General features: G+C 26.0%; 1 protein-coding gene across 2 annotated transcripts in view; it reads right to left on the reverse strand.

Annotated features, from left to right (window-relative positions):
* LOC100210037 (H(+)/Cl(-) exchange transporter 7) overlaps positions 1-16,425 on the reverse strand; it is a 56,333-nt gene that overhangs the window by 22,331 nt on the left and 17,577 nt on the right. For both annotated transcript variants that reach the window (XM_065803416.1, XM_065803415.1), the window contains exons 11-14: positions 16,155-16,215; positions 15,721-15,859; positions 11,778-11,871; positions 919-1,140 (exon numbers count right to left, since the gene is read on the reverse strand). In XM_065803416.1, the coding sequence (XP_065659488.1) occupies positions 919-1,140; positions 11,778-11,871; positions 15,721-15,859; positions 16,155-16,215 (516 nt within the window). The remainder of the gene's footprint in view (positions 1-918; positions 1,141-11,777; positions 11,872-15,720; positions 15,860-16,154; positions 16,216-16,425) is intronic.

Consider the following 16,425-nt stretch of genomic DNA (forward strand, 5'->3'; position numbering starts at 1 on the left):
TAACTACACACATAAAATATTGTCTATTTGCTGCTGTTTTCTGTATTGTTGCCTTTGTATGACTATAATTTTGTATTTGAAAAAAAAGATTATATAAAAAAATATACTGAAAAAAAGCAAAGCTATAGCTTAAAACTCTTTAACCTCGCAAGGTATTATTGTATTTACTATATTTTTATTTAGCCGGCATTTGGTCTGAAAAAAATGTCTTTTGACTTTTGAACTTTCAAATTACAAACTTTTATCCAAAAATATAAAAACATAATTCAAATTTAACACACAAAGTCATTATTTTAAATACAAAGCTCTAAATGCTTACAAGCAATTTAAAAAACATTGATCAAAGCCTCATAAATCATTATTTTAAAACACGCAATGCTAATTGTTCCCTAATGGCTTGAAGATCTAATTTTTAACACTCAAAACCAAAATAATTTGTTTAAACATCACTAGGGAGTGATTAACGATTGTATTTTTGTTTATAAATTGAAATGCATTTTTGAAAACTATAATTGACTTTTTCTTCTTTTAAAGAAATTTTATTTTTGTTTGAAATTATTTAAAATCAAAAAATATATTAACTTCAAAACATTATAACTTTTTAACTTTAACTTTACTACACTAACACTTTGCTATTTAATAATAGTGTAATTACTACTTAAGGAATGAATAAATGCATGGATTATGGAAATTGATTCACTTCATCGCATCAATTTAATCAAACCTAATAAGCTATAAAGTTATATATATATATATATATATATATATATATATATATATATATATATATATATATATATATATATATATATATATATATATATATACATATACACACACAAACACACACACATATATAGATTAGTTTATCATTTGAAAATTTTGCACAGTTACTAAAACATTTAAAACTAAACACACCAAGCATTGACGCTGATCCTATCAAAGCATATACACCAGGATTAGACCAGTTAGCAGCAGGAAAAGCAATATGAATAAGTTCCCCATATAAACGACCAAATATAGCTCCAATTAAAATTGTAGGTATAAATAAACCACTTGGTACATATAGCCCATAAGTCCATATGGTCAATAGAAAGTAAAATATGAAAAATACAACAAGTGTAGTTATGTCATACATCCCTAAAAACAGAAACTTTAGTGTTAAAATAAAAGATTTTTATCTGGATAACAAGATTAACTACAAATAATTGTAAACAAACAAAAAAAAATGAATAAATTAAACAATTTTATTTATTTAGTTAATTTAAAAACTATTTTAAGAAGATATCTTTAGAACTTTATTTGTTTTTTATATAGATAACCGTTTTTTTTATCTTACTCTTTGTAGCATCTGTCAATATCTTACCTGTCAATTAACAATGTGTTAATGAGTAGTAATAATACTTTAAAAATAAAAGTATGCAAATATAACATATAGCTACCATAAGGTGGCTCAAACATATCTTAAATTTGAGAATCAAAAAGCAGTTTTTTATGTGCTGTGAGTGATGTTATTGATTGAACTTTTGTGAATTTTTTGCATAGCCAATGCTAAACCTAATTTAGGAACTTTTACTGAAGCTTTCTTTCTACTAGATAAGTTGCCTTCACCATGGCTAAGGAGCTTCACATATATACATATATATGTATGTATATATGTATATATATACTGCATTTATATATATATACTGCATTTATATATATATATATATTGCATTTATATAAATATATATATTGCATTTATATATATATATATATATTGCATTTATATATATATATATTTAATTTATATATATATATATTTTATTTATATATATATATTGCATTTATATATATATATATATATATATATATATATATATATATATATATATATATATATATATATATATATATATATATATATATATATATATATATATATAAAACTTATATGTTGTCCGAAAGTTTTTTCCATATTTTGTTGACAAAAAGTAAAAATTTAAATGCAAGACCAGAATTTTATTTTTTTATTAATTGATAGACTGCCTGCCCCAACCAAACCCTCAGTCGATGTAACAGCACTCCCTTGCGGGTCAGGCTAAAAGATAGTAGATGTAGCAGCACTCCGTTGCGAGTCAGGCTATTTGTCAGTCGATATAGCAGCACTCCCTTGCGAGTCAGGCTACTTGTCAGTCGATGTAGCAGCACTCCCTTGCGAGTCAGGCTATAAAATAGTCGATGTAGCAACACTCCGCGCATGATATACAGTAAAAAAAATAAAAATAAAAATATTTTATTAAAAAAATTAAAAATAAAAACATTTTATTAAAAAAAATAAAAATAAAAACATTGTTTGTATTGTTAAAAACATTCAGAATGTTTTAAAAACATTCAGATCAATTAAATGGATAAATATAAAACATTAAATAATAAAAAAACATTCTGGTCAATTAAATTTGCGTTTTTGTGGTTTTTTTAAAAAACGATTAATTTGTAGTTAAATTAATGGTTTTGACTTTCGTCCAACACGCAAATGTTGGACGAAAGTCAAAAGTAATTAAAAGTGACGTATGTGTTGGCGTAAGAACCATTTTTTTCCTTCCGTGCTTCCCAAATGCAACAAACTATAGAACTATATATATATATATATATGTATATATATCTATATCCATATCTATATCTATATATATATATATAAATATATATATATAAATATATATATATATATATATATATATATATATATATATATATATATATATATATACATACATATATATATATACATATATATATACATATATATATATATATATATATATATATATAATATATATACATATATATATATACTCTATATTTCAAAAAATCTATATCTTTTTCTAAAGATAAACAATTATTTAAAATTAAAAACTATGCATTCTTGCGCATGAGAATTCAACTTTTAAAACCTCACTAAGCATAACTATGTACACATATTACTACATCCAACATATACTATACTAACATATACTATCATATAGATCATAAATTTTCCAACTATTGGTTTTCACACCCTCGTGTTATTTTTTGCTGCAATCTTTCAGTTCCCTTATTATTGAAAGTGTGGCCACAAGCTCTTTACCAACTTTTTAGAAAATTAAAAATTTAAACTTTTTTCTAGGCCAAATTTAAATTAACTAATTCTTTTGAAAGGTTTTAATAATAATATCAAAAAGGATCTACCATCACAAAAGAAAATAATAAAATACATTAGGATTATTCTTTGCTGTAAAAAATGATAGAATGTCTCATTTTGCTAATGGTGCTAATATGAATATCATAACCAATTATGCACCATTTATAATTGCAGCATTTTAAAAATCATTATAAATTTATGGTAACACCTTTTTCAGCATGATGAAACTGTCAGCAGACTGCATATTGTTGAATATAAAGAGTATATACATAAAGTTTATTTTTAGATTCAGAATCTAAATCATAAATATATATATATACACATCTATTTTCAGAACAATTGGTTATATTAACAAAGTTGTATTTTTCATATGAGTTTCTTAGGCTATTTCTATAGGTTTCAAATGAATATGGTATAATAATATAGGCTGAACATCTCACTTTCTTGAGAGAAATTATTCAATTGGGCATAAAATATTTTTTAATTCCCAATACAAAAATACGAATTTAAATCAAAAAAAGTTCCTTAATAGTTTATTGAATATTTTTTATGTTAAATGAAATATTAAACAATAATATGTTTAACAAATATATATTCTTAAATATATATATATATATATATATATATATATATATATATATATATATATATATATATATATATATATATATATATATATATATATATATATATATATATATATAATACTACATATGGTATGTTTACACTAAAGAAAAATATTTTTCACCCTAATACCTCCACATAACAAAAACCCAAACCTACTTACATATAATATACCAAAACCCGTTTATTATAAAAAAATTGATACAAATATCATCTTAATCATATATTTAAAAGAATAAAGATTAATTGATAAATGTAAATAAATACTTACTAAGAAATACCAAACAAGTCTTTTTTGGATTAAATTACAGGTAAAATATCTCTGATACATTGTTGCAAAAACCATTTCTTTATTTTTGAATTTACCTAACAAGGTCAAAAGGGCCATTCCAGTCAAGTGTTTTAAATAACTCTAATCTTAGCCTCAAATGATATTAAAGATTGTACTAATAATTCTGTAAGCACTTGAATTTATTATTTTACAATAAATAACTTAATAAATGAGGATTTAGACTGATTAAAATCTTAATCAATCTTAACAACCTTCTAGTGAAAATATTTTTTTATGAACCAAATAATATATATTTTTTAATTGTCAGGAAAATAATTATAAATACTATAATTATTCTGTATAAATATGTTTGATATATTGATTTAAAGATCAACATTTTGTAACTGAAACTGTAAAACCTTGTATGTGATTTTTGTGTAATTGTTCAGGAGAGAGTTAAAACTTAATAACTTAATATCAAAAGTCAAAAATGATTGTTACAAGGTCAGACTGTTACAAAGGTTTCATAATAATCCTTCAAAAGTCAATGATTGTTACAAGGTCAGACTGTATACCACTTTAAAGATATGTTTTACATCATAAACAGTAATAGGCCAAAAGTGGCTTTTACAAGGTTTTGCAGTTTCAGTGACGATTTGAAACTTATACTTAAAAAACAAAAACTTAAATATAAATTTTCTGCTAAATAATTTTTAATATTGTCACTAATATTGTATACATCTTGCAACATCTTATTGTAGATAAATAATACTGCATATTTTTTTGCAAGTTTAATTTTTTTTTTATATGTATATATTTTGCCGTTTAAATAATGCTACAATACCAAAATGTATAAATAAATATTTACATGACCGGGGCAAAAAGAAGACAAAAATTGTTTTATCACTAAGCCCTGTAGTTTACATTGTATATTTACATTTATAAGCAGTTGTTTTATAAGATAAATAATTTATAATACCGTTAAAAATATTTTATAACACTGTTAATTGTTTATAATTTTGTTTAGCAATATATTTAGAAGGTGATACAATTTATTTGTAATTGATATCAGGGTGGTTTAAAAACCAACAATTAAAAAAGTGTTATACTAGACCCCCTAAGTGTGTTATTTATAATATACCAGTATATATACCAGTCATAACAAATAAAATTTCATGAATGTTCAAAATAAAATTGTGGATAGATAAAAAAAGGTACATAGGTAGATAAAATTGTGGATAGATAAAAAAAAGGTATATAGGTACATAAAAATTTGAAGTTTCAAATTTTTATGTACCTATAAAAAATAGTAAATTCAGATGATTTTCATTTCAAACGAATTTACTACCTAGAAAATTATTAAACAGCATATGTAAAAGTTGTTTTTAATGTGATATTGAATATATTTTTGAATAAATTATTTAAAAATTTGTAAAGTTTTATAAACTTTTATTTTTATTTGCTCTAAACTTAACTAAGTAATTTTGGCAAATATTTGCATTTTTTAAAGCAAAACCAGGATAAATTTAAGTTTAATCAAACTTTGTTCTACTGTGTCATACATTTTAAATAAGAGATCCTCAGTAGTAGCAGACCTTCACACACTAAAGTAGTATCATATACAGAAAATATAAAGGATGAGATCAAACAAAGACATTTACTAAATACAGTTCAACAGAGATAGATTAATATTTTTATTATATTTGATGCATATAAATCTGCGGTGCTTGAACTAGAATGAGCTATGAAAGCTCACAAAGAAATATGAAACATTTCTATTGAAAAAACTTTTTATATATAGGATAAGTAATAAAAACAAAAAAAAACGAACGGATGTTTAGAATAAACTAGGGGTGTATCGGATTGGAAATTTTGAATTCCAGCCGGAATGGATATATATATATAACCTATTTCATTAATTTGTTTCTTATTTCATTTATATTTAATATATTGTTTTTATTTGTTTCTTATAATTTTATTGAAAGTTTCAACCTGCATAATATTTATATTCAAAAATTATTTCTTGGTTTTATATTTTTACATTTAGGTTAAAATTGAAATACTTACTGTATTAGACATCCTATTCTTTTTAACAATTTAAAAGTTAAGAAACATTAAAAATGAGAAATCCTTTTGCTCCACAATATTCCTAAACTTTTATAAATCCTTACATAAGTGATTAGTGGAAATAAAATTAGGCAAAGCTACAGTTAAGTGGTTTAAAATAATTTTATTTTCTTGCTTGTTGCGCTTTGTGGACACTTGTTGCGCATGTGGACACTTGCTCAAAGTAATGACTTTTTAATATAAAAATAAAGAAAGTTTATTGGCTTTAGTGCATACATCGACTAACTTATAGACTGCTGTTACAAGGAAGTGCTGCTACATTGACTGAGGATTTGGCAGAGGGCAGCAATCTTTTTTCTTTTATTATTTCAATTAAAATTTCTAATGTTAAAAAACATTCCACTAACGAGAGCGCAAAAAGCGAAAAAATAAAATTATTTAAGACCATTAAACTGTAGCTTTACCTAAAATTACATTTTATTTGTTAAGAATTTTTTATTTTTTACCTTAGTTTACCCATAGTTCTTCATTGCCCTGTAGGACAATGATTTTTTGATTTACACAGTCTGTGTCTTAAAAAAAAAAGTAAAATATAAATTCCAGCATTCTGGCCTAAAATATTATAACTCCGGCCCGAACCAGAATGACCTAAAAGTCACATATTCTGGCTGGGATGGAATTCCAGTACATCCCTAGAATAAATACAGATTTATTTTAAGGCAAAAAAGCTTATACACAAATCATAGTCAATGGTAATTTTATTTTTAAAGTATACCTAAAACAAAACAGGACACAAAAGTAACCATAAATCTTTATTAAATACAAAAGTTTAACTTACTTTAAAACAAATATACATATGCATAGATATATCAATATTTAAAAGGAATAAATATAAAATGATAGGAGGTATAACATAAAGAAAAAAACATTATTGCTTTTGCGTAATGTTTATGTTTTTGGCTAAAAATAAGAAAAGTAAGTTTCTTACATATTTGGTATTTTGGTATTACGTATATGCGGTAGTGGTGTAGTGGTAGAGCGCTCACTTCATAAGTGAGAGGTTCCAAGTTTGATCCCCACCACGTCCCTGGTAGTACCACGCTCAACTTGTTTCTCGGCGCAACGGCCTTGTTCGTCAAGTTTCCTGTTTTGGAGTTATAGAGTTGAGAGAGGGTTGCAACTACAATTAAGTAGCCTGGTCTGTAGTGGCCTTCTGGGCCTTGGGGAGGTGAATTAACAAAACAAAAAAATTTGATTTTATATTGTTTGTGTTTTAACAAAATTAAAGTAAATTAATAAATATAATGGAGGAAAATAAAAATGAAAAATGTTAAAATATTAAAACATTGAAGCTGTTTTTCTAACACAATTTGATGACAAAGATAAGTCAAACCCAGTTACATATTCATCCGTTAAAAGATATATTGCAATTAAAAAATGTGTGTTGCAAAAAGCATGGAGACGCTATAAACATCTGAAAGAAAAATATTTCATGAAAAAAGGATATGTATTTATACCTTCACAAGCATCAAAAGATATTATTTATGGAGTAGAGGATGCTTATATAATAGAATTGTGTGTTTCAAAATAAAGAAAAGTTTTTACATAACTGAGTAATAAGATAAAAAAGGAGAGAACACAGGAACTTGTCAATAATATAAAGAACTTATATCAATAATGAGTGTCGAGAAATAAATGTGATGAGGCAAGGCAGAAAGCATCAATGAAATTAAATGAAATGATTGTAAATCAAATATATCTAATACATAATTTTTAGTTAAATAACTAAAGTGCCAACTAAATAGTAAAAATACAACTTTGTGGGAAAATCATTCACCTAATGCATCAAGGTCTTTATACCCTGTGTTTTTGAGAAGGGAAACAAATCAAAATATGCCAACTGATAATACAAGAGAAGAATTAAAATGTATGTGTTGTCTGTTTGGCAAAAACTATATCTATCTAAAAATTTATATTCAAGATACTTGAAAATAAATTTTTAGATTGATATAACTTTTAAGATTAAAAAATCCTAAATTTTTTAAGATATTAAGAAGATATTTAAGGATTTAAAATTTAAGCGACTAGCCAGTAAACTAGGAGATGCAGGTTGTATAATTTGCAAAACAAAAACAACTGAATGGACAGATATAAAGAGAATTTGTAAAGAATTTCCAACTGATCGATCATCATCAGAAACTTGGATGCTGTATGAAAAACTAGTTAATGAGGGTGGTATCATTTCTACTAAAACTGGAGATTTTGCCACACAAAAAGAACTGACAAAAAAACCATAAACCAAATCTGATTAAAAAAAAATATTTATTACAAATTCATAAATAAATGAGACTACCTGGTTTTTAAAACTACTGTATTGGTGTCATATAGATTATAAACTTTAGGTTGAAAAAACAAGTCCACTTAGTAAACCAACATGTAATGCAAGAGACAGGGTTATTACTAAAATAAAAGAACACACTGGACTACACTTAGATGTGTTGCAACTCTGGTGAGAAAGGGAAATCTTTAGCAGGCAAGGTTGTAGATTTTTTTTTGAAGAAATAATTTCTACCATAAAAAACCTATGCACTTTTATGGAAAAAAAATAGCATATTGCTAATAAATTCTTAAAACAGTATAATATTTTGCAGTTTCTTGCCAACTTAAGATTAAATTGAAAAATTTCAAGAGTTATTATGCTTCTTTTGATATTACTACAAACATGCCATGAACACACTCTGCACAGAGTCCTTGACTACTCAGGTGAATTAATCATTTTTAATGATGGTTATGGCATTGGCAACTAATCTGAGGAAGACCTAGAAGCAAACAACAAAGATATACTAAAAAGTTAAAACTGCTCTCTAATAAGACATCACATCTAGAACAGCTTGTAGATGTGATGAGTTGTCATTTAGAGAGATCTAATCCTGGTATTTATGCCAAATTATTTATTTGCATCATCCAATGCTATGCCAAGATGGTGGTTCAAATGAGCACACAAGCAAATCTCATGACCTTATATTTTCAAACCCAAAGAGATATTTTAACAATTTGTTTGGAAACCTTATTTATGATTATGAAATTATTAACATTTTTAATGCTTATAGTTTATAATCTCCAAATACACATTCCCATATGAGACCTTTGTTATTAACTATTTAACATTATTTAAAAATGGCTTCAAATTTGGCTAAATGATCAAAGTTTCAAATCAATAAACATTTGGAGCCAGACTACTAATTAATTAAACTTTTAAATTATCTTTCCTTTAAGTATTCTAATAAATTATTTTTTTAGTTTTCTTATCTAAACAAACTTAACTTTCAATATTTATCAAAAAGCACTTATTTGTCAAAAATGCCCAAATTATTTGAAGCTCAGTCCATAAAATAATTTAAATATCAAAAAATTATAATTTCCTATAACCAACAAAAAAAATTTCAACAAGTCCTCAAAGAGTATAGTACAACTCCTCAATCATAAGTTATAATTTTATTTCCCTAACTTGGCCATTTAGGCCAACTGTGAGATGCAAACCTGTGTTACATTGTTTATTGCCTAGGATGATAAATGTTAGATTGCTTTTGCTTTTAGTGGGATTTTTTTGTGATTTTAGTTGTTTTTTTGTCTATCAGATGATAAATGCGTCTCCTACATAACCTCCTGAATATGGAAGTTTTTATTCCTTTTCTTTGGTTTTAAGTTTTTTAAGCCTTATTTACTCCATGATTTTCTCCTTCTTGTGCAGCTATTTACTATTGCAAGAAACCAAAAGTCATCAATCAATCCAAAAGTCATCAATCAATCCAAAAAAGTCATCAATCAATCCAAAAAAGTCATCAATCAATCCAAAAAGGTTCTGTTTAATGCTAAGCTCTCAATTAACTAAACCTCCTTTTATTAGACATTGTTAGAAAAAACAAGGTAATCTATTTTTAGAAATTCAAATCATTCTAAGGATCCTTTGCTAAATTCATTTCTCTCTTAAGGTCTTTTATTGTTCATAGTCTATTCCTCCATTCCTGTCATAGTCTTCAAAGGAATTTAAAAATGTCATAATCTTTACAATCCCCTAATTCAGAATTTACAATAATAGGCAAAGAAACCAAAAATATCTTATAACAAACCAACAAAAAGAACTGGAGAAAAGAAACTTGTAATAGCCCAACTTTTTTATAAATATAATATTTGAAGTAATGCACAGTGAGGCAGAATACCTTTAAAACTGGAAAACACTATTTTTTTTTAAATTTTGGATTTTTAAGTTTTAGGGGCATTTGTTAGATTTGAGAAAATCAAGAGTAGATTTTTAAACATTTTTGCTGTATTTAACATATTTTCAAATAATTCTAAAAAAATTTAATTTAACAAAACTGTTAAAACAAAACTAGTAAAAAAAAAAGCCGTAAAAAAAGTTCTAAATTGGAAGAACAGGTTGATAAGATGGACCACAGACTCTAATGTTTAAACATTACCACAAAAAACTATTCTACAACACTATATTTTATTTTGGTCAAATGTCCAGTTTGAAGAAATTCTGCTGAACTGTGGAAATATTTTTATTTAAAAATATTTTCATTATACAATGTATTTGTCTATAGCTTTCCAAAGAAATCAGAAGGAACTTTTAGGAAGAGAGAAACAACTTTAGTAAAAAATTTGGGATAAGTTTTTGGGAGAAGCAGAAAGAGAAGAATTAGGAAGAGCAAAAGAGGATCTTTTAAGAGGAATAGTTCATGAAAGGGAAAAAAAGCAACTTTTGACTTCAAATATTTTATAAAAAATTTAGAGAGAAAAAATAGAAAAAATTTACACTTAATATAGAAAAATAAACTGTTGGGCAAGTCCTCATTAAATTTTACTATTGTTTAAAATTCAATTTAATAAATTAATTAGAGTAGAATGAGGCACCTTAAAATATTGCAATTGTGAGGTACCTTAAGAGTTGTGAAATCACTTTCATATGGTGAAACAGAGCTATATTTTGACAAAAAATTGCATTAAATATTATTAGGTCTGTGAGGGTTTGAATTTTTTGTTATTTTGATTTCAAAGTAATTTATTAGTTTTTAAAATTACTAGATTTAAAGGTATGTTATTTCAAAGTGTCTATCGGTAAGTACCATTATTTTATAAACTACAATCCAAAGCTCTTTACAAAACTCATTAAACTCATTAAACAAGCTCATTAAACAAAACTATTGAAAAAAATTTGATAATAAAAAAAAAAGCAATTGTTTCTATTAGCGAGTATGAGGCAACTTTATACAGCATTTTTGAAGGGCCTTAAAACTGTAGAATAAAACTCCATATAAATGTCAATATGAACTTTTTACAAAAAGTTTACAAATTTTAACTTCTATAAACTTAGATTAACATATTTCCTGTGAATATTAAAAATAATTAAGTAATTTTTTTATTTTATATCATTTTATATTTATCATACTTAGTGCAGAACGTTGTTGTTTTGTTGCAAATAAGAATTTATGGAAAACAAAAAATGTTTTTATGGTTGTTGTTAGAACAAGATTTAACAAAAAGCTTTTAATGCTTGACACTAATATCTGAAACAACTGCTGAATAAAGTCACAGTCTTGTTTTTATCATTCTTGAACAAATAAAACATTATATAAAAAATAACAAACCACAAACCTCGATCAGCATGAAAAAGACTGACTGACGCTTTTTCAGGAATATTAAAAGCAAGAGATCCCATGGCACTAAATTCCGAATCTTCACAAAAGAACTAAACATAATTTTAATAAATTTATAAAAAAAAATGCAAAAAATATTATAAGATAATAAAAAATATTACAAATCTTTGAAATAGATATAGTAACTTTTACAATAGACATCCCCTCAAGTGTTTTTTACTATAATACTCATTAATTAGTGCATGATGATGATGCAGGCATTTTATTTTTGGATTTATATGGTTAATTTATAAAATTTATTATAAATCTATTTATAAATCTATTATAAACCTATTTATTATAAATCTATTATAAATCTATTTATTATAAATCTATTTATTATAAATCTATTTATAAATCTATTATAAATCTATTTATAAATCTATTAATATTATTATAAATCTATTTTTTCTATTACAACAAAATTTTAAACAAAATGATTTTTTTAAACCTACTTCTTATTATAAAATTTATCAAAAACTAAAAATGTATAAACTGATGTATTAGCGACAAAACATTATCAGCCAGAAATTCAAAGAATTTTAGGTCGGCACAAGAGTGTTGTACTTACCCATTGTCAGATTGGCAAAAAATTTATTTGGATTTTTTGCTTTCTGTTACAAAAGGAGTAATGATTGATTATAAAAGCATTGCTTTATAAGAGGATAGCTTTAGACAAGAATATTTTAAAGATTGTAGCAATTAATGTAAGCATATAGCAAATTTATGTAAGTATATAACAAATTTATGTAAGTATATAGCAAATTTATGTAAGTATATAGCAAATTTATATGATTTTTTGGTTTTGAAGTTGTCTTTTAACAAAAAATAAGTCATAGTTCATTTATTACATTTTTATTAATATTTTTGATTGATCATAGAAAGAATGCTTTTAAAAATACAAATTTAGTTTGTGGCGTAGGCAAATATTTTGTTAATGGCAAATTGTTTTAAAAAAATGAGTACACAGTTTATACCTATTTACAGTTTACATCCGGTTGTTGTAACCTCTATGGGGAATAAGAAATTACTTTTCAATTTTTTAATTAAATAACACACTTTGAAAATTCGTAACTTTATGTAAATAAATGTTAAACTTTACACAGCTACCCCATGCGTATGAGAATGTAAAATATGGTTTCAAAAGTTACTCTTTTATAATTGATTCCACCTAGAAATATTTCTGTTGATAATTTAGCAAAGCCTTTTTATTGTGACAACTTTTTAAAAGCTCCGAATATTCTCAACAAGTTTTATACCAAATTAAATTTATTATTTTTTTCACATCTTTACTTCCAACAAGTAAATAATGGTTAATGGTTAATGTTAATGATCAAGAGAAAAGGTGAAGTTTATAAAGTAAGATAACAATTAACCAATGACTTAAAAGATTGCAAATTATGTAAATCAGGAAAACAAGATAAAGGAAGCAAATTCCAAAAAACTAATGTTTGAGGAAAAAAACTAGATGAATAAGAATTTTTGGAGCGCTTAAGAACAGCTACAGAACAACATTATAGTATATCTAAAAAAGAGAAAGAGAAAAAACATTACAACGATTTTACAATGGTTGCAGGTTGGCTGCAAGAGCAGGTCCAACTATGTTTACAATGTGTTTTTTCACCTTGTCTAAAAGAGAAAGAGTATCATTCAAAGATTTGCTCCGGCAATGGCAACAGTATTCCATACAAGGACAGATTTGAGATATAAGGAGATAAAGAATAGAATCTGGAGTAAGAAAGTGGCGAGCACGATTAAGAGATGCAACCTTTACAGATGAGAATTTTGCAATGAATTTGATATATGGTTTCAAGAAAGATCAGAAGTAAGAGTCAATCCTGGAAGACAAAGGGTAGATGACTTATCAAGTTTGTTATCCTTCATAAAAATATTGTAAAATCTAAATTGTTGCAATTATGATTAGCTGAAAAAAATTGAGTTTTATCTGAGTTAAAGCTCACCACTGAGAGCCCCATGCTGAGTAGAAGTAAGATCTTTTTCAAGCTCAAATGCCCCCTCCAAGCAATCAGAGAGTGTTGGCTTCTTATCAAGACATATCATCATACTTTTATCATCAGCAAACAATGCCAACCTAGATGTGGGAATTTCTGGGAGATCTTTAGTGTAAATTAAAAAAAGTATAGAGCCAATGATAAAACCTTAAGGAACCCCTAAAGTTATAGGATATGAAGAAGAGTGCTGTCCATCAAGGACAACTTTTATACTTCGATAGGAAAGGAAGGATTTAATAATCTTAAAAGTGTTATCTGATAGAGGGTAAGAAGAGAACTCATGAAGAAAACCAGCACGGCAAACTTTATTAAAGGCGAGTAGTTAAAGCTATTTTTTATAAAGATAGCTTTAACTACTCCCCATCTATTTTATGTACGATAAAAACTATCAGTTATTACTGTTAACAAATCACCAGTAGAACAAGATGATTGAAATCCATAGGGAGTAAGTTATTAGATTCAAGATAAGAGATTAAGTGTTTGTTAGTTAAAGACTCAAAAGCTCTACTTATGATAGGAAGAAGACTGATGGGACAGTTGTTAGACGAGTCAGATAGCTTCCACAAATATTTGACAATAGGGATAACAGGCTGGAAAACAAGGCCCTGATAAGCACTTACTAAATAGTTTTAAAAGTATAGACAACAGCTCCAGAGAACACTTTATCAAGACTATATCAGGTATGTTGTCTGGACCACAAGCTATAGAAGAGTCTAAGCAGGAAATCACTTTAGATCCAGAAACTGGAGTGATACAAGTGTCAAGCAACGGATCAACCTGCTTGTCGGCTATATCAGGTAGGATGTGATTAGTGGAATTAAGAGATGAGATTGATGAAAAGTTCTTAGCAAACAATTCAACTTTGTCTTTAGGTGAGGTAACGAAATCTGAACCGTGCAAGAGAGGAGGAATAACAGATTTGCCCTTAATATTGACACTGTTAAAAATTCTCTAGAAGTCACTGGAGCATAATTTTTGAGATGAGATATGAGATTTTGTGACCTGAGAATAGCAAGGTTTAGCATTAGACCTTTCACAAAACTACCAGTTATTCTAAGAACCTTCATATGAGTCATTTGTTTGAATGCTACAGGAATTAAACCCCCATTTTTTAATAACAGTTCTGTTAGGCATTATAAATTGTTTTGAGTTTGCTTTGTGAAACACTGTCGGGTTTCTTAGTTTGAATGGGTTTAATGAAAACCTTAATTAACATGTTTTTCTCTACATGTGTTTAACATAACTATACCAAGACTAAACTTAATAGACTTTCTGATCTTAAATAGTATTAAAAAAGCTGTAAACATGTAAATGAATGGTTTTAACTAATAAAATAAATTAACTTTAGATTTTAAAACTTGATAAAATAATAATTGTGTATATGTGGTATCAATTATGCGGTAGTGGTGTAGTGGTAGAGTGCTTGCCTCATAAGAGAGAAGTTTCGTTCATCAAGGCTCATGTTTCTGAGTTATAGAGTTAAGAGAGGGTTGTAACCACAACTAAAGTAGCCTCCTCCACTGTAGTGGCCTTCATGGCTTTTGGGAGGTGAAATGAAATTAAAAAAAAAAAGCATGAGAACAAAAGACATTTGAAAGTGATTTTTATTAGTTTTTAAATGAATTAATAGCCTTGCTATAGTTGAGTAAATTTGAGAAAAAACAAAAAAATGAATTGAAAAAAAAATGTAAATTTTTTTCTAAATAAAACTTGTCAAACTTGGAAAAACAAGTAGCTACAATAAATAAATTATGAACTTACAATGAATGAATATTACATATTTTTTACATATATACTTTTTTGCATGCCAAAATATTTTATTTTTATTCAAAAAATCAAGCTGAGTCAGTGTATCAAAGATGCATAGAAAATAAATAACAATAATCTAACCTGTAAAGTTTGAGTGGCATTAAATAAACCTTCTGGTTTACAGTCACTTTGGAAATATACCAAACAAAATGTTACACAAGATGATATTATTGCGATGATGACACTTTCAACAACACGCATAGGACGATTTTTTATAAACCTAAAATATAACCAATTTGTGATAAAAATTGCTTGATTGCATGGTACAATGGATTTTTAAGCAAATATTTATAAGATTAAACAATAAATTCATTAAAATGACATAAAATTTTGAAAATAATGAATTTGAAAGTCAATCAAATTTATTCCAAAATTTAATCCTGAAAAAATCAAAAAAAAAAAAAAATCAAAAATCAAAAATCTTTACTTTATGACTTTTTTTCAATGATAAGTACTTTTTTAAAAAACAAAATGAAATAAAGATCTATATCTTTTACATTTATGCTACATAATACCTCACTCTAAACATTGCCAAACGTTGGTTAACTGTGTTAAATAAAGCACCAAACAGACCACCTATGAAAAAAAATATAAAGTAACAAAAAAATAACATAGAATTGATTAGTAACAGAAAAATAACAAAGAACAAATAAGAGATTTGTAGAAGTAGAGAGCGGAATCTTTAGAGCATATAAAAAAAAACCATGATAAAAGAAATCATAATTGAAGGTAAATTTATAATCAATTAAAATTTTGTTTCTATGAGAAATTAGTAGCAATAGATGA

This window comes from Hydra vulgaris, chromosome 08 (genome assembly GCF_038396675.1).
Source record: "Hydra vulgaris chromosome 08, alternate assembly HydraT2T_AEP".
NCBI lineage: Eukaryota > Metazoa > Cnidaria > Hydrozoa > Anthoathecata > Hydridae > Hydra > Hydra vulgaris.